The sequence below is a fragment of the Salvelinus alpinus genome, chromosome 16 (assembly GCF_045679555.1).
Source record: "Salvelinus alpinus chromosome 16, SLU_Salpinus.1, whole genome shotgun sequence".
Lineage (NCBI taxonomy): Eukaryota > Metazoa > Chordata > Actinopteri > Salmoniformes > Salmonidae > Salvelinus > Salvelinus alpinus.
This window is the reverse complement of record NC_092101.1, coordinates 24362080-24386393: the sequence shown is the minus strand read 5'-3', so window position 1 is coordinate 24386393 and position 24314 is coordinate 24362080. Positions and strand designations below refer to the sequence as shown.

At 40.9% G+C, this 24314-nt stretch overlaps 1 protein-coding gene across 12 annotated transcripts in view; it reads right to left on the bottom strand.

Annotated features, from left to right (window-relative positions):
- The window catches only part of mcf2l2 (MCF.2 cell line derived transforming sequence-like 2), a 136271-nt gene that overhangs the window by 75021 nt on the left and 36936 nt on the right, over nucleotides 1-24314 (bottom strand). For 10 of the 12 annotated variants that reach the window (XM_071345519.1, XM_071345518.1, XM_071345522.1 and 7 more), the window contains 7 exons: nucleotides 21765-21879; nucleotides 14149-14239; nucleotides 13697-13816; nucleotides 2488-2604; nucleotides 2102-2251; nucleotides 1600-1724; nucleotides 1376-1490 (listed from right to left, as the gene is read on the bottom strand). In XM_071345519.1, coding sequence (XP_071201620.1) covers nucleotides 1376-1490; nucleotides 1600-1724; nucleotides 2102-2251; nucleotides 2488-2604; nucleotides 13697-13816; nucleotides 14149-14239; nucleotides 21765-21879 — 833 coding nt within the window. Of the gene's footprint in view, nucleotides 1-1375; nucleotides 1491-1599; nucleotides 1725-2101; nucleotides 2252-2487; nucleotides 2605-13696; nucleotides 13817-14148; nucleotides 14240-21764; nucleotides 21880-24314 lie in introns of those variants that run through there. The other 2 variants (XM_071345520.1, XM_071345529.1) reach the window with 2 other exon arrangements.

Below are 24314 nucleotides of genomic sequence, written 5' to 3'. Positions count from 1 at the left end.
GAACCCCTTGAAATGCAAGGTCCTGTTGATATCATTTGTGAGAAACCTGCCCCATCCAAGTCCCCTTACAATCAGCAGGAAAGACCTGCAAGTCTGTGAATCAGTCAAAATGTTTGTGCTTGTCCTTGTGCAAAATAATCTACAGTGGGACGAACAAGTAACGTCCATTGTTAGAAAAGGAAACAAGAAGTTGTTTTCCGCAGACTAAAAAGTTTCAATGTCCCACAGGCTGACCTGGTAGCCATACACAGGCTACATCCACCACTGCCTAGAACACGCAGCACCAGCTTGGAATAGCTCCTTAACTCAAGCCCTCTCCGACCAACTGGAAGGCATCCAGAAGTGCACTTGCAGAATCATCCTCTCCACAGCATATTCTGGATACAAGGAGGACACTCTGACTTTATTATCACTACCCTCACTTTGTGAGAGAAGAGAGAAACAGTGCCTGGGATTTGCTGTGTGACGTAGGATGTGGAATGTGAAACCACTTGAAGCTGGGATGTTCCTCCTACCATTTCATTCGCACTTCCGACTGTACATCAACTCCTGGCTGCACCCTACATCGCAATCATTACATCGTAGCGCAGCAGGAGAGAGTGGTTTCATCACGGTAGCACATTCAGAGATCGATTTATAGCCATTCATCTAAAATAATTCATAGATTTTAAACAAAAAACCTTTCTGTTTGTCATAAACAGACAAGATTAATATGATCTGAAAGGTGGGTTCCTAACGAGTTCAGAAAGCAAAACTAGAGCTCTGTGAGACATTCACAGCGATGGGGGCAGACGTTTTGATCAAGAGAGATCTTTAGAAAATACGCACATTTTGTCTAACACTAAACATACAAATGTATTTTACAGTTATAAGGAAGGTGAAATCTTATAGTTAGTTGTTTTATAATCTGATTATGCTATATTTAGAAAGAATAAAAGTAATTTCAAGCCTTATTTATACAGTTTTCTTGAATAGAAAATCCATCATATATAATATAATCATATTCTTATCATATTTGTACTGTGTACTGTGTCTTGTGTCCTCAAAAGTGACTACACCTCAGCAATTTATAAATAAATAAAAATTGAGTATGCAGCATTACTAGTTGTTTATGGCCCTCTCATGATAAATAAGTACTTATGGGGATTACGTAGATTACATTTTCAATTACATTTAGTTACATTTAATTAAATGTTTTATTGTGTATGTAGTATAATATCCATGTATTTCAGTGACCTTGACTGCCATGCTCTCTCTGGAGGAACTCAAACAGCCAGGATGTGTTCTGTCCAACTCTCTTTTTTTATATGATTAAGCAAAACCTGCTGACCACAGTAGTCAGCAGACAGGGACTCTGTCATAGAAATGTACATACCTCTCGGAAGTCATGTTCAAAATGGCGTAACTGCAGGCACTGCTCCAGTTTGAGGTGATGTTTGGACCAGAACTGTTGAAAAGCATTTTCTGTCTCATCCAGCTGGGCCAACAACCTGAAACCCATGCACTCATGAACTGTACGTATATGTTTGTACTGAACTGTACATAAAAACATGTTTTATTAGAAACATATAGTATCTGAACTAGGTCCCAGTAACCAACCTTTCCACTGTAGTCTGGTTCTCCATCTCGTCTGGGTTTAGTTTGTGGTTCTCAGACTTCGCGGCCTGCTCTTTGATACAGCCCAGCAGAGTAGTCCCCTGTTGCACCGCTAATTTCAGTTCATCCTGTCAAATTTAAACAACTAATTAAATACCAGGCTATGCCAGGAGGAGACCCACCTGCCTATGGGGGGGATCATGAGACAGGGGCTGCTCCTGATCAACAGTCTGGTTTTGGAATAGAATACTTGCTATGCTTCCTATGCTATACTTTGCTATGCTTGTTATCTGGGCCATTGATGCTAATGAGTGTGGTTAAACTACTAAGCAACAGGCCATGATAGAAACCAGTCCACTGATCTCACTACTGTATGTGAATCTACTAATACTATACTACCACTCATCAACATAGGGAATATTCAGATGCTAACTATGGGTATAGGTGAACCCTAATAGGTAGCCAGGTTCAGAAGCCCCATGTTGATGCTGAAGCAGTGTCTCACCTTTAGTTTGTCATGCTTCTCAGTGTGAGTAGTTAGCAGGTCTTTGGTGTACTGCACGTCATTAGGCAGCTCCGTCTCGGCCAGATCTGTGCCAAACTTCTGCAGCATTTGGGCTGTGGTCTTCACTGTCACAGCAAAGTTCTCAATGGCCTGACAGCAAAACACAAACACACCTCAGATTATACTGTGCCATGACCCATACATTTTTAGGATTACATCTATAGTAAACCGACATCCCAGTAGAAAATAAATATGGTAGAAAAGGATTATTATGTGGAAACTGGCAATATTTCAGTATTCACTTCTCTGTAAGATCCTGCAGTTACAAGAAATTCCCAGTGAGTAAAGACTGTTTAGACCAAAGGTCAAATGTCATGGTGACTCACTGTCCGGTGGTGGATCCACTGACTGTGACAGTACTCCAGGTTCCCACCAAGCTCACATGTTAGCTGGCCCTTATCTACGTAGCCATGTAAGTCAGACAGGGAGTTCAGCATCACAATCTGTAAAGACAGAAAAGATATTCACATACAATACTGTATGTTATAAAGTCACCTATGTATTTGGACAGTGAACTAAAAATGTTTAATTTGGCTCTATACTCCAGCATTTGGGATTTGAGATCAAATGTTTCATATGAGGCGACAGTTCAGAATGTCACCTTATATTTGAGGGTATTTTCATACATAAATATTTAACTTTTTAGAAATTAAAGCACTTTATGTATTGTCAGAATAACAGGCTAAGGCCTAGTTTTCTGTGACATTTTTGTGGCAGAAAGCAAGGACTGGTGATGCTGACAGGAAGGCCCCACTCACACACTCACACACTTATGAAGTTTCACTTACACTCGCACAAAGGAGAATGAACATTGAGAGAAAAATGTACATTGACCCTAGAAAAGAAGAAAAAGAAGAAGAAATGAATTGGGACTGAAATGTATTTAAATAATAATTAAATGTTAAATATGGTTGGGGAATGTTAAAGGGTGACTGAAGTAATATAGTAAAATGGTTAAGGATGAGATGTTTGTTTGAAGGTACAGTACATTTAGAGATAGATAGCGAAATGTTATAATGTTGAAATAATAGGATGATGATGGGATGTTGTATGTTTAAGATGTAACTGGAGTAATAAGTTAGTTTAGGGTGAAATTAGAATTGAGTGAAATTTGAATATTAAAGGTTGATTTAAAAAAAAAAGGAAAGGGAGATACCTAGTTAGTTGTACAACTGAATGCCTTCAACTGAAATGTGTCTTCCACATTTAACCCAACCCCTGTGAATCAGAGAGGTGTGGGGGGCTGCCTTTATCGACATCCACGTCTTCGGCACCCAGGGAACAGTGGGTTAACTGCCTTGCTCAGGGGTAGAATGACAGATTTTTACGTTTCGGTTACTGGCCCAACGATTTGAAGGGAATAAGAAGTGTTAATGTTTAAAACTAGTAGTGATGATGATGTTTAGCTATAGGTATATTAAGGGTGCTAGCTTGACCTAGAATAGTAAAATAAAAGTAAAGTTCTACAAGGAATCCTTAAGGTTACCTTATTGATAGACGTTTTAAGTAGCTGTTAGAGTTTTGAAACAACAATTGAGGGACTGATCATCCTGAGGGGGGCAACAAAAGACTGTTTATAGTTGTAGAAGGTAAGACATAATTTTTCTTGTTATTAAATTATATGCTTCTCATAAAAGTGTGATATACAAAAGATATTGCATTGGCAACCTAATAGGGGTTTAGATAAGGGCGCTGGAGGTATCTAATCCATAGTTAACTTTTGTTTCTCATAATTGCTTGTGTGATTATTGATTTGTGATATTGATTGATTGAGCTGGGACTTACAATGCCTGTTTCTGGAATTTTGAATAAACTTGCTTTATTGTTCTGAAACTCCTGTGTCATCAAAGAGTCATACAAGTGCCTGTCGTTTTACTCTAGGTTTCTGAAATTGACTTGATTAATTTAGGATTTTTAGCATCTGGTTAATTAGTCTATTGGGAACCTTAGTTGCTGGAATAAAATAACCTGAGACAGAACTATAGGTACTGAGTACAATGGTCGGAGTCGTAAGAGGGGTGATTCTGGGCTAAGCCAACCCAGGAAATAGGGGCCGCTCATAGTGGGCTACGGTGGAAGCTCTGGCCTGGGTGATCCTGAGAAGGCACCAGGTGGAACGAGAGTGAGGCAGCATAAGCACTAGGCTCCGAGGATAGCCCACTTTACTGTAAGGCCCTTACTGTTGAGTTTGAGGAACAGTCCCTAGCCGTAAACAGGCTCAGTGGTAAGGCAGAGCAGCATCTAACAGATCTGAGAGATTAATGACAAGGAATAACTGACTGCTATTGGGTAGGCAGGTTCGAGTTGAGTCGTTAATCTTGCAGAGGTGGTATTTTAGCTTTGACAGTATCTAGTACCCCCATTTGAAGGTGTCATAAGTATTTGGAGAAATTCACATATATGCGTATTAAAGTAGTCAAAAGTTTTGTATTTGGTCCTATATTCCGAGCATGCAATGACTACATCAAGATTGTGACTCTACAACATGCATTTGTAGTTTGTTTTGGTTGTGTTTCAGATTATGTTGTGTTAAATAGAAATTAATGGTAAATAATGTATTGTGTCATTTTGGAGGGACTTTTATTGTAAATAAGAAAATAATATGTTTGGGAACACTTCTAAATGAACGTGGATGCAACCACAACGCCATTTCAACATAGAAATGTGAGTACATTTTGGTTGAGATGTTGATCAATGAGATTTCAACCTTTATTCACCCACTTAAAAAGACAGACAGAAGTTTTTTGAATTTCCAATATGTTATCACAATGCGTTCAACCATTTAAAAGCACAATAAAGTTCGAATGGGAATACAATGTCAGATATTATGTGTTTATAATGTGTTATCACTGTGCTTCATCTAATAGCACAACCAAATTACTTGGATTCAGATTACATTAAAAGTACACAGTGCAAGTGATCAGTGCTGTTCGAGATTTTGCACAGATGTATATATCGTGAATTTAAAGACTCTTGCTCCCTTCGGTCTCAACGTAGACTTTGATCATATTACTCCAGTGCTAGCCTCCCTACACTGGCTTCCTGTTAAGGCAACGGCTGATTTCAAGGTTTTACTGGTAACCTACAAAGCACTACATGGGCTTGCTCCTACCTATCTTTCCGATTTGGTCCTGCCGTACATACCTACACGTACGCTACGGTCACAAGACGCAGGCCTCCTAACTGTCCCTAGAATTTCTAAGCAAACAGCTGGAGGCTGGGCTTTCTCCTATAGAGCTCCATTTTTATGGAATGGTCTGCCTACCCATGTGAGAGACGCAGACTCGGTCTCAACCTTTAAGTCTTTACTGAAGACTCATCTCTTCAGTGGGTCAAATGATTGAGTGTAGTCTGGCCCAGGAGTGTGAAGGTGAACGGAAAGGCTCTGGAGCAACGAACCGCCCTTGCTGTCTCTGCCTGGCCGGTTCCCCTCTCTCCACTGGGATTCTCTGCCTCTAACCCTATTACAGGGGCTGAGTCACTGGCTTACTGGTGCTCTTTCATGCCGTCCCTAGGAGGGGTGCGTCACTTGAGTGGGTTGAGTCACTGACGTGATCTTCCTGTCTGGGTTGGCGCCCCCCCTTGGGTTGTGCCGTGGTGGAGATCTTTGTGGGCTATACTCGGCCTTGTCTCGGGATGGTAAGTTGGTGGTTGAAGCTTTCCCTCTAGTGGTGTGGGGGCTGTGCTTTGGCAAAGTGGGTGGGGTTATATCCTTCCTGTTTGGCCCTGTCTGTGGGTATCATCGGATGCGGCCACAGTGTCTCCTGACCCCTCCTGTCTCAGCCTCCAGTATTTATGCTGCAGTAGTTTATGTGTCGGGGGGGCTAGGGTCAGTTTGTTATATCTGGAGTACTTCTCCTGTCTTATCCGGTGTCCTGTGTGAATTTAAGTATGCTCTCTAACTCTCTCTTTCTTTCTCTCTCTCTCTCAGAGGACGTGAGCCCTAGGACCATGCCTCAGGATTTTTGTCCCCAGTCCACCTGGCCGTGCTGCTGCTCCAGTTTCAACTGTTCTGCCTGCGGCTATGGAACCCTGACCTGTTCACCGGACGTGCTACCTGTCCCAGACCTGCTGTTTTCAACTCTCTAGAGACCGCAGGAGCGGTAGAGATACTCTTAATGATCGGCTATGAAAAGCCAACTGACATTTACTCCTGAGGTGCTGACTTGCATCACCCTCAACAACTACTGTGATTATTATTATTTGACCATGCTGGTAATTTATGAACATTTGAACATCTTGGCCATGTTCTGTTATAATCAACACACGGCACAGCCAGAAGAGGACTGGCCACCCCTCATAGCCTGGTTCCTCTCTAGGTTTCTTCCTAGGTTTTGGCCTTTCTAGGGAGTTTTTCCTAGCCACCGTGCTTCTACACCTGCATTGCTTGCTGTTTGGGGTTTTAGGCTGGGTTTCTGTACAGCACTTTGAGATATCAGCTGATGTAAGAAGGGCTATATAAATAAAATTGATTTGATTTGATCTGAAGCCATTCTTGTGATTTTTGTGATTTTGCTATTGTAAATGTTTGTAGGCCTATGTAGCCAAATTGTATCTATGATCATATACTATCCATTCATGTTTTTGGTATGTTATTTTTATATCTGAGAATTAACCAATGATATCAGGCCACGATTATAGACACCTGTGTGTGTCCTTTGACACTATATACAGTTGAAGTCGGAAGTTACCATACACTTAGATTGGAGTCATTAAAACTCGTTTTTCAACCACTCCACAAATTTCTTGTTAACAAACTATAGTTTTGGCAAGTTGGTTAGGACATCTACTTTGTGCATGACACAAGTAATTTTTCCAACAATTGTTTACAGACAGATTATATCACTTATAATTCACTGTATCACAATTCCAGTGGGTCAGAAATGTACATACACTAAGTTGACTGTGCCTTTAAACAGCTTGGAAAATTCCAGAAAATGATGTCATGGCTTTAGAAGCTTCTGATAGGCTAATTGACATAATTTGAGTCAATTGGAGGTGTACCTGTGGATGTATTTCAAGGCCTACCTTCAAACTCAGTGCCTCTTTGCTTGACATCATGGGAAAATCAAAAGAAATCAGCCAAGACCTCAGAAAAAAAATTGTAGACCTCCACAAGTCTGGTCCATCCTTGGGAGCAATTTTCAAATGCCTGAAGGTACTACGTTCATCTGTACAAACAATAGTACGCAAGTATAAACACCATGGACCACGCAGCCGTCATAACGCTCAGGAAGGAGACGCGTTCTGGCTCCTAGAGATGATGGTGCAAAAAGTGCAAATCAATCTCAGAAGAACAGGAAAGGACCTTGTGAAAATGCAGGAGGAAACAGGTACAAAAGTATCTATAACCACAGTAAAACGAGTCCTATATCAACATAACCTGAAAGGCCACTCAGCAAGGAAGAAGCCACTGCTCCAAAACCGCCATAAAAAAGCCAGACTACGGTTTGCAACTGCACATGGGGACAAAGATCGTACCTTTTGGAGAAATGTCCTCTCGTCTGATGAAACAAAAATAGAACTGTTTGGCCATAATGACCATCGTTATATTTGGAGGAAAAAGGGAGATGCTTGCAAACCGAAGAACACCATCTCAACCGTGAAGCACGGGGTGGCAGTATCATGTTGTGGGGGTGCTTTGCTGCAGGAGGGACTGGTGCACTTCACAAAATAGATGGCATCATGAGGCAGGAACATTATGTGGATATATTGAAGCAACATCTCAAGACATCAGTCAGGAAGTTAAAGCTTCGTCGCAAATGGGTCTTCCAAATGGACAATGACCCCAAGCATACTTCCAAAGTTGTGGCAAAATGGCTTAAGGACAACAAAGTCAAGGTATTGGAGTGGCCATCACAACGCCCTAACCTCAACCCTGTAGAAAGTTTGTGGGCAGAACTGAAAAAGCGTGTGCGAGCAAGGAGGCCTACAAACCTGACTCAGTTATACCAGCTCTGTCAGGAGGAATGGGCCAAAATTCACCCAACTTATTATGGGACGCTTGTGGAAGGCTTTAAAAAAGAAAGGTAGGGGCGTGGATCAGAAAACCAGTCAGTATCTGGTGTGATGACAGTTTGAGTTGATCAGGCTGTTGATTGTGGCCTGTGGAATGTTGTACCACTCCTTTTCAATGCCTGTGCTAAGTTGTTGGATATTGGCTGGAACTGGAACACGCTGTCGTACAGGGCGATCCAGAGCAGCACAAACATGCTATATGGGCGACAACGTTGATATCAGCAAACCAGGATTCATCCGTGAAGAGCACACTTCTACAGCGTGCAAGTGGCTATCGAAGGTGAACATTTTCCCACTGAAGTCAGTTACAACACCAAACTGCTGTCAGGTCAAGACCCTGGTGAAGAAAACGAGCACGCAGATGAGCTTCCCTGAGACGGTTTCTGACAGTTTGTGCAGAAATTCTTCAGTTGTGCAAACCCACAGTCTCATCAGCTGTCCGGGTGGCTGGTCTCAGATGACCCCGCAGGTGAATAAGCTGGATGTGGAGGACCTGGGCTGGAGTGGTGACATGTGGTCTGCCGTTGTGAGGCCGGTTGGACGTACTGCCAATTTTCCAAAACAACGTGAGAGACAACTTATGGTCGATAAATTAACATGAAATGATCTGGCAACAGCTCTGGTGGACATTCCTGCAGTCAGCATGCCAATTGCACACTCCCTAAAAACTTGAGACATTTGTGGCACTGTGTTGTGTGACAAAACTGCACTGTGGCCTTTTATTGTCCCCAGCACAAGATGCACCTTTGTAATGATCATGCTGTTTAATCAGCTTCTTGGTATGTCACACCTGTCAGGTGGATGGATTATCTTGGCAAAGGAAAAATGCTCACTAACAGGGATGTAAACACATTTGTACCCAAAATGTGAGAAAAATAAGCTTGTTGTGCATATGGAAACTTTCTAGGATCTTTTATTTCAGCTCATGAAACATGGAGTCAACACTTTACATGTTGCGTTCATATTTTTGTTCAGTATAGTATCATTGATGATATATGGCGTATAGAGTACAGTTACATTAGATTTGCTCTGTTAAACCTGCCCTTTGGAATGACTTCGATAACAACCGTGAATCTATTTAGTTAGCAGGGCTTGGTTAAAAACCTGAACGGATAGCTGTAGACAGATTAACTCTCCAGTAGGAGGTGCTGCCCAGCCTATAGTCTTTTTCTGATAGTGGATTTAACGTTGAAGATCTGACATTGTTTCAAAGGTACAAATTCAACATATTTTATACAAGGTTTGTCTATGTTGAAAATTGGTTACCACGATGACATCATTTTGTGGTTGAAATGTCAGCCTCAAAACAATAGTTTACGTTGATGACTTTGTGCAAATCCAATGTATTTTCCACCTAAAGTGCCTTCAGAAAGTATTCAGACCTCTTGACATATTCCACATTTTGTTGTGTTAGAGCCTAATTTTAACATGTATTAAATTGAGATTTTGTGTCGCTAAGTATTCAACCCCTTTGTTATGGCAAGACTAAATATGTTCAGGAGTAAAACATTTGCTTAACAAGTCCTATAAAAAGTTGCATGGACTCACTCTGTGCAATAATAGTGTTAAACGTGATTTTGAATGACAACCTCATCTCTCTACCCCACACATACAATTATTGTCACGCCCTGACCACAGAGAGCCTTTTTATTCTCTATTTTGGTTAGGTCGGGGTATGACTAGGGTGGGTAATCTAGGTTGTTTTATTTCTATGTTGGCCTAGTATGGTTCCCAATCAGAGGCAGTTGTCTCTGATTGGGGATCATATTTAGGCAGCCATTTCCCCACAGTTTTTTTGTGGGATCTTGTTTATGTGTAGTTGCATGTGAGCACTCCATAGCTTCATGTATCATTTGCTGTTCTTTTATTGTTTTGTGCGTTTCACGAATAAAAAGATGTGGAACCCATATCACGCTGCGCCTTGGTCCGAATGGTATTTCGACGATCGTGACAATTATCTGTAAGGTCCCTCAGTTGAGCAGTGAATTTCAAAACATAGATTCAACCACAAAGGCCAAGGATGTTTTCCAATGCCCTGCAAAGAAGGGCACCTATTGGTAGATGGGTTTAAAATACAACTAAAACAGAAATTGAATATCCCTTTGGGCATTGTTAAGTTATTTATTACAGTTTGGATGGTGCATCAATGCACCCAGTCACTACAAAGATACAGGCGTCCTAAATCAGTTGGCAGAGAGAAAGGAAACTGCTCAGGGATTTCACCATGACGCCAATGCTTACAGAGTATAATGACTGTGATAGGAGAAATCTGACAATGGATCAACAACCTTGTAGTTACTCCACAAATCCAGTACATCACTGAGAACCACTCTCCATATTTTCAAGAATAGTGATGGGTGTATCATGTTATGGGTATGCTTGTAATCGTTAAGGAATAAGGAGTTTTTCAGGATAAAAAAAGAAATGGAGTGGAGCTAAGCACAGGCAAAATCCTAGAGGTAAATCTGGTTCAGTCTGCTTTCCACCAGACACTGGGAGATGAATTCACCATTCAACAGGACAATAACCTAAAACAGAAAGCCAAATCTACACCAAGAAGACAGTGACTGTTTCTGAGAGGCCAAGCTACAGTTTTCTACTTAAATCTACCTGAAAATCTATGACAAGACCTGAAAATTGTTGTCTAGCAATGATCAATAACCAATTTGACAGATCTTGAAGAATTTTGAAAAGAATAATGGAGAAATGTTGCACAATCCAGGTGTTCGAAAGCTCTTAGACATTTACCCAGAAAGACTCACAGCGGTAATCGCTGCCAAAGATGATGTAACGTCTGCTTCCAACTCATACACGAAGATCCCCTGAACGCAGCTCACTCTCCAGATCCCAATCACCTGAATTCTAATCACCTGTTCACACACCTGTATGTCATTATCACACACTATTTAGTTAAATTCTTTGCACCCCATCACTGTGAGGTATTGTTTGTTTTGTGACACACTTTGTTTTTCCCCGTGATTTACTCCTGTGTATGATAGTTTTTTCCTGCCTCACTAACGATGCCTTTTTCCTATTCCCTGCCTGTACTTTAGCCTATCGGATTTCCTGTTATCTACCTATTGCCTGATCTCCAGGACTACGTTACTAGCCTTTTCCCTGCCTGTACTGTTGCCCTTTTGGAACCCTGTGTATGACCTTCTGCCTGCTCCTGGACCCAGCTACCTGCCTTCTCCTGTGGTACTGTGCGATAAACACCTGCTGTGCCCTGCGCTTGAAACCTCCCTTTGTGTCTCCCCTCATGTTCATTACAGATGATTCTAACATGTATTGATTCAGTGGGTTGAATACTTATCAAATCAAGATATATTAGTGTTTTATTTTTCATATTTTCTTTTCTCACAAATGTTAGATTTTTACACTTTGACATTACAGAGTATTTTGTGTAGATCGTTGTCAAGAAATGACAATTAAATCCATTTAATCCCACTTTGTAACAACAAAATGTGGAAAACGTCAAGGGATGTGAATACTTTCTGAAGGCACTGTATGCCTCTGTAACTTTCTCACTCATCATTATTCATAATTCATTCATGATTATCTTTAATCATGATAGCATCCACATTAATTTAGAAGTGTTTAGAAACACATTTTATTCTAATTACAATAAAAGTGACTCCTAAATGACACAATACATTATTTACCAGAAACAGTAAGTATGAAAACAGATATGTATTAAATTACCCTCAAATAAAAGGTGACATTCGGTAATGTCGCCTCATATGAAACATCCAAAATACTGGAATACAGAGAAAAAGTCAACGTTTTTGCTTCATTGACCAAATAAATACGTAGGGGAGTGTAGATGTTAATGCAACTTCCTCTGCATCACACTCTGGATTTTGCAAAATACTCCCTCAAGGGTTATGTAATAGCCCACTGGGCACACACTGGTTGAATCAACATTGTTTCCAAGTCATTTCAATTAAATTACCTTGAACCAAAGTGGAATAGATGTGGACTTGACATCTGTGCCCAGTGGGAAGTGTCATGGCGTGCTAATGCAGCATGATTTGATGTCTTGTGTCTTCTGTGGGTTTTATTACAACCAGGTTTTTGGCTTATTTTGTGGAATAGATGTGGACTTGACATCTGTGCCCAGTGGGAAGTGTCATGGCGTGCTAATGCAGCATGATTTGATGTCTTGTGGGTTTTATTACAACCAGGTTTTTGGCTTATTACAGTTCTCTATTAACACTTCACCAGATGTCTTGACTTGAATCATACACTTGCATAATGATGGCATGCCCACATGAGTTGGTGAGGAATCTAAGGAGGTTTTGGAACATTTGTCTTGGAAAATGTGTACAGTCATGCAGGAGAATTGGCCTTCACCAAAATTCTTGAATGAAGTAAGGGAAATATATGAATGTCAAGTCCAAATTGATTGGCACTCTTGATAAATATGAGCAAAAGAGACTGTACAAAATAAATAATTAAAATACTGAGCTATATTGTACAGTATGCAAAACAAAAGCAACATATTATTTTATACTAATACACTTGCACAGACAAAAATAGGTGTCAAAATTATTACCTTTCAATACCTCCCTTGTGAAGATAACAGCAATGAGCCTTTTCTAAAATGTTTTATGAGATTGGAGAACACATTGGGAGGGATCTTAGGCCATTCCTCCATACAGAATATTTTGGGATTTTGTGGTCAATTAACCATTTCTTTGTGGATTTTGATGTGTGCTTGGGGTTATTGTCTTGCTGGAAGATCCACTTGGAGCCAAGTTTCAGGCTCCTAGCAGAGGCAAACAGGTTTTTGGCTGAAATGTCCTGGTACTGGGTAAAGTTAATGATGCTGTTGACCTTAACAAGGGCCCCTGGACCAGTGGAAACAAAATAGCCCCATAACATCGAAGATCCAACACCATATTTTACAGTAGGTACTGGGTTCTTTTCTGCATATGCATATTTATTTAGACACAAAACCCACCAATGGTGTTCGGGGCCAAAGACCTCTATTTTCATGTCATCTGAACATACAGTAGCACCTGTTCCAATCAAAATGCCGTTTAGCAAACTCTAGACGTTCACATTTGTCGGATGACATGAAAATAGAGCTCTTTGGCCACGTACACCAGTGGTGGGTTTTGCATCGAAAGAAAGATGCATACGCATTGAAGGTATTGAAAACATAGGTGCCAATACTTTTTACCCCTATATTTGAGAGAACATTTTTTTAATGTTAAACAAAATCTCTTTCTCCGAGAAAAAACAAAAGTGTTTTTGCTTATTTTTATCAAGTGTGCCAATAATTTTGGACCTGGCTATATATGTTGGCACATTAGTAGCTCTACATAAACAAGCAAAACATGCAGTGAGTACATAGTCACTGTTCTAGCAGTTAGTTTACCGGTGAACATCACACTGCCATGCAACACGCCACATGACATCAGGTCACTCACTATCTCACACCCAGACACAGAGGAAAAGTTTATAAGATGATCTAAGAGTTGGACACGGTGAGTGGTAGCGAAGCATGCTTACCGGTACCTTCATTTTAAAGTCATCCCGGTGCAGCTTAATGCCTATGTCAGCGACGGCCCTCTGGAAGAAACGGGAGGGCCTCAGCACCAACACCAGCTGGAGGTTCCCTGGAAATGCCCCCTAGTGGCCACAGGTACAAAGCACAGCTTCATGACATCTCCTAGTTCTGATTGTGGAGGGAGCTCCTGCTCTGTTTCTACTTTCCATTATGTATCTCACATATTATACTTGGGAATAATTTGCCTTACGCAAGACTTCCTGATATAGAAGCATTGGTCTATTTTACAATGGTAATTGCTGAGATAAAATAGCCTGGTTCCATACTCTATGTGCTGTGGCAAACTCCTCTTTGATGCCAAACACAGAGAGAAGTCGAGTGAAGCACAAACAGACTATACCACCAGGAAAGAGATAAAAGCATTGTCTGAAGTTAAATATGGACGTCTTCATACCGCTATCCGCGTCAGCGAGGCCTTCACTGAGCTCCATTTGTCCCGCCTGCGGTCGATGATTATAACGAAACCGATGCTGGCAGCGTCCAAACTAGACAAGGAAAGATATAAATAAACACATGCGGTAGGTGAAGCTATCCAAGCATGTAGTCACAAGACATATCCAAGAGGGCACTACAGTACACTGCTGTATTCTGTCTCTGTACAGTTTAAACAGAGCTTATACCAAATCACTTCAGCGCTCTCTGAACCAGGCCATTATAGTTAACAGTGTAAGAGGAGCTGTGTAAGCTTGTTTAATGTTTGGGGTGTTTTACAGGGAAGATGTTAAGTGAGGGTCATTAACATTCTCAATGTGTTACTCTGACAAAAGGGTGAATGAAGTTGCTCTCCTATCAGCACAAGACGTTTAAAAGACAATGAAAAGAATATGTATTTTTAATGTCTTGTGCTCACTGGGTGGTGATCTTACTGTGTTATCGGGCCTAGTATATTCCTACTCGACTGAAAAACGTTTGTGTATTTTCCTGACTGAGAGCAGCTTACATGAGACCAGATTAATTGAACACTCACTGTGTCATGAGAGAGAGAACGATATCCCAGATGTGCCATTTTCGGAGCGTATTTCACAAGACACCTTTTTCACATTTTGCCACACCCTGAGAAATGTGTCTTGTGAAATACAGTCAGGTACATAATTATTGGCACCCTTAATAAAGATTAGCAAAAAAGACTATATAAAACAAATAATACAAATACTGACCTATATTCTATGCTATTTTATTTTATACTAATACAATTGCTCAGAGAAATAGATTTAGTTTCTTAACAAGTAATAAAGACAAGTAATGAAAAAAAAATTGGATTTTGATTAGTGTTTGGGGTTATTGTCTTGCTGGAAGATCCAATTGTGGCCAAGTGTCAGCCTTCTGGCAGAGGCAACCAAGTTTTGGGCTAAAATGTTCTGGTACTTGGTAAATTTCATGATGCCGTCGACCTTAATAAGGGGGCCAGGAGCAGGGGACGCGAAATAGCCCAAGAACATCAAAGATCCACCACCATATTTTACTGTAGGTATGAGGTACTTTTCTGCATATGCTTCTGTTTTTCAACCGCAAACTCACCACTAGTCTGCGTGGTCAAATTACATGAAAATAGAGCTCTTTGGCGACACACAACAGTGGTGGATTTGGCGTTGAAAAACAGAAGCATACGCAGAGAAGTACCTCATACCTACTGTAAAATATGGTGGTGGATCTTTGATACAGTCTTTCTTGCTCATCTGCAGTATATCAAGGTTACCAATAATTATGGACCTGACTGTATCTGTATTATGGACCTGACTGTAGTAATGCAAGATACAGTTGAAGTCGGAGGTTTACATACACATTAGCCAAATACATTTAAACTCAGTTTTTCACAATTCCTGACATTTAATCCTAGTAAAAATGTTCTGTCTTAGGTCAGTTAGGATCACCACATTATTTTAAGAACGTGAAATGTCAGAATTATTTATTTCAGCTTTTATTTCTTTCATCACATTCCCAGTGGGTCAGAAGTTTACATACACTCAATTAGTATTTGGTAGCATTGCCTTTATATTGTTTTACTTGGGTCAAACGTTTCGGGTAGCCTTTCACAAGCTTCCCACAATAAGTTGGGTGAATTTTGGCCCATTCCTCCTGACAGAGCTGGTGTAACTGAGTCAGGTTTGTAGGCCTCCTTGCTCGCACACACTTTTTCAGTTCTGCCCACAAATTTGGAACTTTGGAAGTATGCTTGGGGTCATTGTCCATTTGGAAGACCATTTGCGACCAAGCTTTACCTTCCTGACTGATGTCTTGAGATGTTGCTTCCTCGTGATGCCATCTATTGCACCAGTCCCTCCTGCAGCAAAGCAACATAATGCTGCCACCCCCGTGCTTCACGGTTGGGATGGTGTTCTTCGGCTTGCAAGCCTCCCACTTTTTCCTCCAAACATAACGGTGGTCATTATGGCCAAACAGTTCCATTTTTGTTTCATCAGACCAGAGGACATTTCTCCAAAAAGTACAATCTTTGTCCCCATATGCAGTTGCAAACCGTAGTCTGGCTTTTTTATGGCGGTTTTGGAGCAGTGGCTTCTTCCTTGCTGAGCGGCCTTTCACGTTAGGTCGATATAGGACTCATTTTACTGTGGATATAGATACTTTTGTACCTGTTTCCTCCAGCATCTTCACAAGGTCCTTAGCTGTTGTTCTGGGATTGATTTGCACTTTTCGCACCAAAGTACGTTCATCTCTAGGAGACATAACGCGCCTCCTTCCTGAGTGGTATGACGGCTGCGTGGTCCTATGGTGTTTATACTTGCGTACTATTGTTTGTACAGATGAACGTGGTACCTTCAGGTGTTTGGAAATTGCTCCCAAGGATGAACCGGACTTGTGGAGGTCTACAATTGTTTGTCTGAGGTCTTGGCTGATTTCTTTTGATTTTCCCATGATGTCAAGCAAAGAGGCACTGAGTTTGAAGGTAGGCCTTGAAATACATCCACAGGTACACCTCCAATTGACTCAAATTATGTCAATTAGCCTATCAGAAGCTTCTAAAGCCATGACATAATTTTCTGGAATTTTCCGAGCTGTTTAAAGGCACAGTCAACTTAGTGTATGTAAATTTCTGACCCACTGGAATTGTGATACAGTGAATTATAAGTGAAATAATCTGTCTAAACAATTGTTGGAAAAATTACTTGTGTCAGGCACAAAGTAGATGTCCTAACCGACTTGCCAAAACTATAGTTTGTTAACAAGAAATTTGTGGAGTAGTTGAAAAACGGGTTTTAATGACATACGTGTATGTAAACTTCCGACTTCAACTGTATGTAAACATTATTAAACTGGCATTATTAAAGTGACTAGTGATCCATTTATTAAAGTGGCCAATGATTTCGAGTCTGTATGTAGGCAGTGTCTGTGTCAGTGATGTGTTATGCACGACCCACTCAGTTTCCCACCACAAAACATAAAGAGTAGAACCAGCTCACCTGCTTTTATTCTATGATTTGACTATTAGATGTTCAATGTTTCTTTTGACATAAAAAAAAGGAATAGTTTCGTCATATTAAAACGAGAGTTCAGTTCACGTAACAGGGTTGACAGTATATTTTATTTTATTAAAATGAATCACGAATCACATTAAATAAATAATAAAATTCAGAAATGACTTTGTCAAAGCAACAAAATAGCTAGGGATTTACAATAATGATGAAAACTTGGATACATTTTGAGGTTAAGTGGGTTAAAGTCACAGAGGGTGCATGGAGGGACATGTGAAAATGCTGAATTTTGGCACTTTATTAAGTCTTCATTCATATTAAACATTGGATGTATTGAATTGTCCATGTGTTTTATATTAAAGGGCACTTCATTGAATATAACATGCTAAAAGTCAATATTGGTGCACAATTTCTACCTAAAATATAAAAGGGATGCAAAAGGCACTAATTTCAACAATGTTGTTGATCCATCCTCAGTTTTCTCCTATCACAGCCATTAAACTCTGTAACTTTAAAAAAAAACACGATTGGCCTCATGGTGAAATACATGAGCGGTGTCCTACCTCTCCGGCAACTAAGATAGGAAAGACACCTGTATCTTTGTAGTGACTGGTTGTATCGATACATCATCCAAAGACTAATTAATAACTTCACCGTGTCTGCTTTTAAAAAATGTTTGACCCTTTTATAAATCGGTGCTCTTCTTTTGCGAGGCATTGGAAAATCTCCCTGGTCTTTGTGCTTGAATTTGTGCTTGAAATTCACTACTCAACTGAGGGACCTTACAGTTAATTGTATGTGTGGGGTACAGAGATGGGGTAGTCATTAAAAAAATCATGTAAACCAAGGGTATTCCATCGTAAATCCACGGACCCCTAGGGGTACTACAGGTACTGCAAGGGGTCCGCAAAAACATACATATTTTTTATTAGTGTGATTTTCCCCGAAAATGTCTTGATAAATATCGCTACATTTTACATTGACGTCATTTAGCACTCTTTTTCAGAGCGACTTCAAGGAGCAATTTGGGTTACGCGCCTTGCTCAAGGGCACATAGATTTTTCAACTAGTCAGCTCGGGGATTCAAACCAGCAACCTTTCAGTTACTGCCCCAACGCTCTTAACCACTAGGCTACCTGCTAGAAACAACAGAAAATAGGAGAATATCTTATTTCTAATGATGTCAACTTTTTTTCTCAACTCTTAAAATTGAGCAAATTACACTCATTGTAGTCAATTACACTCAATGGAGTTTCTGACATAGGCTTTGGAAAAAACTAATTGGCTACCAGTGTGGCAAGCGCCACTGGCTACTGGTAAGCTTTCTTGACTTGGACATACATTTTTTGCCAACACATGGTTAGCCTTTGTTTAACCAGGTAAACAGCTGATCTTAGCGAAAATGTGTTCTAGCTAATAGGCCTGCTACCAAGGACTGTGGGCTCTCCTTCTCCGTGGCCGACGTGAGTAAGACGTGTTAACCCTCGCAAGGCTGCTGGCCCAGACGGCACCCCTAGCCGCGTCCTCAGAGCATCCGCAGACCAGCTCGCTGGTGTGTTTGCGGACATATTCAATCTCTCCCTATCCCAGTCTGCTGTCCCCACATCTTCAAGATGGCAACCATTGTTCCTGTACCTAAGAATGCAAAGGTAAATTAACTAAATGACTATCGCCCCGTAGCACTCACTTCTGTCATCATGAAGTACTTTGAGAGACTAGTCAAGGATCAAATCACCTCCACCTCACCCTAGACCCACTTCAATTTGCTTACCGCCCTGATAGGTCCACAGACAATGCAATCACCATCACACTGCACACTGCCCTAACCCATCTGGACAAGAGGAATACCTATGTAAGAATGCTGTTCATTGACTACAGCTCAGCATTCAACACCATAGTACCCTCCAAGCTCATCATTAAGCTTGTAGCCCTGGGTCTCAACCCCGCTCTGTGTAATTGTAATTGCGTCCTGGACTTTCTGACGGGCCGCCCCCAGGTTGTGAAGGTAGGAAACAACATCTCCACTTCGCTGATCCTCAACACTGGGTCCCCACAAGGTTGCGTGCTCAGCCCCCTCCGTAGTACTCCCTGTTCACCCATGACTGCGTGGCCATGCACGCCTCCAACTCAATCATCAAGTTTACAGACGATACAACAGTAGTAGGCTTGATTACCAACAACGATGAGACAACCTACAGGGAGGAGGTGAGGGCATCCGGAGTGTGTTGTTAGGAAAACAACCTCTCGCTCAACGTCAACAAAACAAAGGAGATGATCGTGGACTTCAGGAAACAGCAGAGGGAGACAGTGTAGTGAAGAAGGCACAACAGCGTCTCTTCAACCTCAAGAGGCTGAAGAAATTTGGCTTGTCACCTAAAACCCTTACATACTTTTACAGGTGCACAATTGAGGGCCTTCCAAGTGGCGCAGTGGTCTAAGGCACTTCATCGCAGTGCTAGCTGTGCCACTAGAGAGTCTGGGTTCGAGCCCAGGCTCTGTTGCAGCCGGGCCGCGACCGGGAGACCCATGGGGCTGCGCACAATTGGCCCACCATCGTCCGGGTTAGTGGAGGGTTTGGCCGGCAGGGATGTCCTTGTCCCATCGCGCACTAGCGACTTTTGTGGCGGGCCGGGCGCAGTGTGCGCTGACACGGTCGCCAGGTGTACGGTGTTTCCTCTGACACATTGGTGCGACTGGCTTCCGGGTTAAGTGGGCATTGTGTATAAAAGCAGTACGGCTTGGCTGGATTCTGTTTCGGAGGACGCATGGCTCTCGACCTTCGCCTATCCAGAGTCCGTACGAGAGATGCAGCGATGAGACAAGCCTGTAACTACCAATTGGATACCACAAAATTGGGGAGAAACAGGGGTAAAGAAATCCTGTCGGGCTGTATCACCTCCTGGTACGGCAAATGCACCGCCCACAATCGCAGGGCTCTCCAGAGGGTGGTGTGGTCTGCACAACGCATCACCGGGGGCAAACTACCTGCCCTCCAGGACACCTACAGCACCTGATGTCACAGGAGGGCCAAAAAGATCATCAAGGAATACAACCACCCGAGCAACTGCCTGTTCACCCCGCTACCATCCAGAAGGCAAAGTCAGTACAGGTGCATCAAAGCTGGGACCGAGAGACTGAAAAACAGCTTCTATGTCAAGGCTATCAGACTGTTAAACAGCCATCACTAACACAGAGAGGCTGCTGCCTACCTACAGACTTGAAATCATTGGCCACTTTAATAAATGGATCACTAGTCACTTTAGTAATGTTAACATATCTTGCATTGCTCATCTCATATGTATATACTGTATTTTATACCATCTATTGCATCTTGCCAATGTCGCTCGGTCATTGCTCATCCATATATTTATATGTATATATTCTTATTCCATTCCTATACTTAGATCTGTGTGTATTAGGTAGTTGTGGAATTGTTAGATATTGATGCACTGTCGGAACTAGAAGCACAAGAATTTCACTACACTCGCAATAACATCTGCTAACCATGTGTATGTGACCGATAACATTTGATTTGATTTGAGGCTCTGTTAGAGTTCATACATTCAACTATAATGTACAGTCGTGGCTAAAAGTTTTGAGAATGACACAAATATTAATTTCCACAAAGTTTGCTGCTTCAGTGTCTTTAGATATTTTTGTCAGGTGTTACTATGGATTACTGAAGTATAATTACAAGCATTTCATAAGTGTCAAAGGCTTTTATTGACAATTACATGAAGTTGATGCAAAGAGTCAATATTTGCAGTGTTGACCCTTCTGTTTCAAGACCTCTGCAATCCACCCTGGCATGCTGTCAATTAACTTCTGGGCCACATCCTGACTGATGGAAGCCCATTCTTGCATAATCAATGCTTGGAGTTTGTCAGAATTTGTGGGATTTTGTTTGTCCACCCGCCTCTTAGGGAGGTCAAAATAATGAAAAACTATCTACAAAATCTAATAATGAATTTTTTTTGATTACTTCCACTTGACATTATCATTCACCTGATGATAAGACAAGACGTGAGAAAAAAACTGTTTGCTAATATATGATGGGGTCCCTGAGTCGCTGGTTTTACATCAGGTGTAATGTAAACCATTATTACTGCAGACAGACTGAGTCCATGCAACTTATTATGCGATTTGTTAAGCACATTTTTACTCCTGCACTTATTTAAGCTTGTCATAACAGAGGGGTTGAATACTTATTGACTCAAACCATTTCAGCTTAAAAACTTCTAAAAATGTAATTCCACTTTGACATTATGGGGTATTGTGTGTAAATTCAGGCTGTTTCGCAACAAAATGTGGAAAAAGTCAAGGGGTGTGAATACTTTCTGAAGGCACTGTATGTTTATTTAAGCCTGTGTTTCTTCAAGCAAAACTCATTCAAATGAATGCATCACTGTGCTGCTAGAGGCAGCACTCTTTGGCCTGTACTGATCAAATACACAGTAGCATTACAGTAAGCTTCTGTTCTCCACTGTGGGAAAATAATGTGCACCAGAATTGCAGAATTGATCTGAACTGCATAACCATGGGAGCATATTTATGGTTGTAGTGAAGCTGCATACTTTACCTGGGGATGCTAGTCAGATATGTGACAACATTCTGGAAGTCCTCGTCTAGGAGGTCGCCGAAGCCTGAGTATTCAGGGAAGGTGATGATGGGGGCGCCATCTTTCCCTCTTCCTCCTGCACACATAGGGTTACATCAATAGATTGACAGAAATATGTCAATTTTGTTACATTCATTAATTTACACCAGGCTTCTACAGTAAAATAAATATTTATTTGGATAAAAAACAACATTCTGCTGTTACCGATCTGATGGGTGACTTTATATCAATAGAAAAGTTATTTTCCACTAATCAACCACAAGGTGGTGGCATTGGGCTGTCAGCACAAATTCAGATTTGATTATTTTTTGCCAAAAGTCATGATTGAATCAAAACTTATATGAAACATGAAACTAAATAAGTTTGATGAGTGAAAATGTTGATATGACAATCTAAATGAAGAAATATGAGGAGAGATGTAAATTTCAAATAATCAAAATTGTCTCACTAAATCCTAAAACAAATGAAGCAATCAGAGGCAGCCATAATATAATCCATGATCCTATATCTCTCCAATCAGAGATTTATCAGTCAAAGTGTATCACTATGAGAAAGCATAGTGGAACAGCAAGTCACCCTATATCTAAAGTGTTCCTCCTCACACATCATCATGCCCCAGTGCCTGCATTCCTGAGTGGAGATAGGAGTATAGATAGATTTTAGGGTGAATTCTCAACTTCAAAACAGTTCAGTTTGGGATGACAGAGGGGAACTGCTGTAAATTGTACCTCATCTGCCCAAGGCAGTCTGATTTTCTACTTGAGGCCCCCCGAGTCTGGGCACTTACATTATTTGGACATACACTGTATTACTCTTATTCCGGAGGAGGACGTCAGGAAATGCTGCCTTTCATATTAGTGGTGAGGTAACTGTAGCTCTTTACTTTTACTGACTAACTTGTTCCCTTCCTAAATCCTCCTCTGCCTTCTTCTCTCTGTCTCTCAGTTCTAAAAATGTACTAACACTGACAAGCAAATCACATAGACAAGCATAACAGCTTCCTCCCAAACTCAGATGTCTTTGTGCTAAAAGCAGCATGTAGTTTATTTCCTGTGCCATCTCGTCTGCCATCCATCCCACTGGGTGACAACTCATCTATCAGACCTCCCAGCCAGACACATCCAATTATTTACCTGCATATGGCAGAAAATTCCACCACAGGGAATCCTCACATATGTCAGAGCTTCTGTTGCCTAACTCTCTCACTGACAACAGTACACCAGATAACAATCAGAGCTGTACAATACTGCCCTGTCTAGAAAGCTCAACTCAGCATCACCTCATCAGGTATAAGGTACATAAGTAGTGCAGAAATAATGCTTCTATAGGTGTGGAGGTAATACTGGAATAACGTCAACAGCGAGGTGGCCTTTATTTGTAACCAGTGGCGTAAAGTACAGTACTTAAGTAAAAATAATTTAAAGTACTACTTAAGTAGTTTTTTGGGGTAGCTGTAGTTTACTTTACTATTTATAATTTTGACAACTTATACTTTTACTTCACTACATTCCTGAAGAAAATTATGTACTTTTTACACCATACATTTTCCCTGACACCCAAACGTACTTGTTACATTTTTTATGCTAAGCAGAACAGAAAATTGATCAATTCATACGCTTATCAAGAGAACATCCGTGGTCATCCCTACTGCCTATGATCTGGCGGACTCACTAAACACACATGCTTTGTTTGTAAATGATGTATCAATCAGTGTTGTGTGCCCTTGGCTATCCGTAAATAAATAAAAACAAGAAAGTTGTGCCATCTGGTTTGCGTAATATTAAGACTTTGAAATTATTCATACTTTTACTTTTGATACTTAAGTATATTTTATCCATTACATTTACTTTTGATACTTAAGTATATTTAAAACCAAATACTTTTAGACTTTTACTCAAGTCGTATTTTACTGGGTGACTTTCACTTTTACTTGAATCATTTTCTATTAAGGTATCTTTACTTTTACTCAAGTATGACATTTGGGTACTTTTTCCACCACTGCTTGTGACTGTCAGGTATCAGCATCACAATATGGAGAAAAGGAATGGAGACCAATGTTTTAAAACCATACAAAACAACCCAAACTCAGTGACAGACCCATTGAGAATAAAAACATTCTTGCTGTGTAGATAATGAAATATACTTGTGCTTTTTCCACAGTAAAATTACATAAGTTTGAAAGCTAGCTTTGCTGAGCCAGGGTTTTTGAAGTAAGACACCAGCTTGGCAGGAGCGCAGCTGGCTGACCCTTGGTGGTTTGACATAGGTGGGAAGGAATGGAAACAATCCCTGTGGAGCCAGAGGCTGTGGCGTAGAGCTCCCGTCCAATCAACCTGGTCTCAGGGCAATTCGTTGGATTTGGTACGTAAATCTTTTACTCCATTTGGTATGATATATTACGTTACGTTAGGTTACATTATGAATGGAATAGCGGTTCTACAATATCATACGAATTGGAGGACGTATCATATACGTCTCACCCAGTCATGCAATAGCTTAAGAATTGGATGA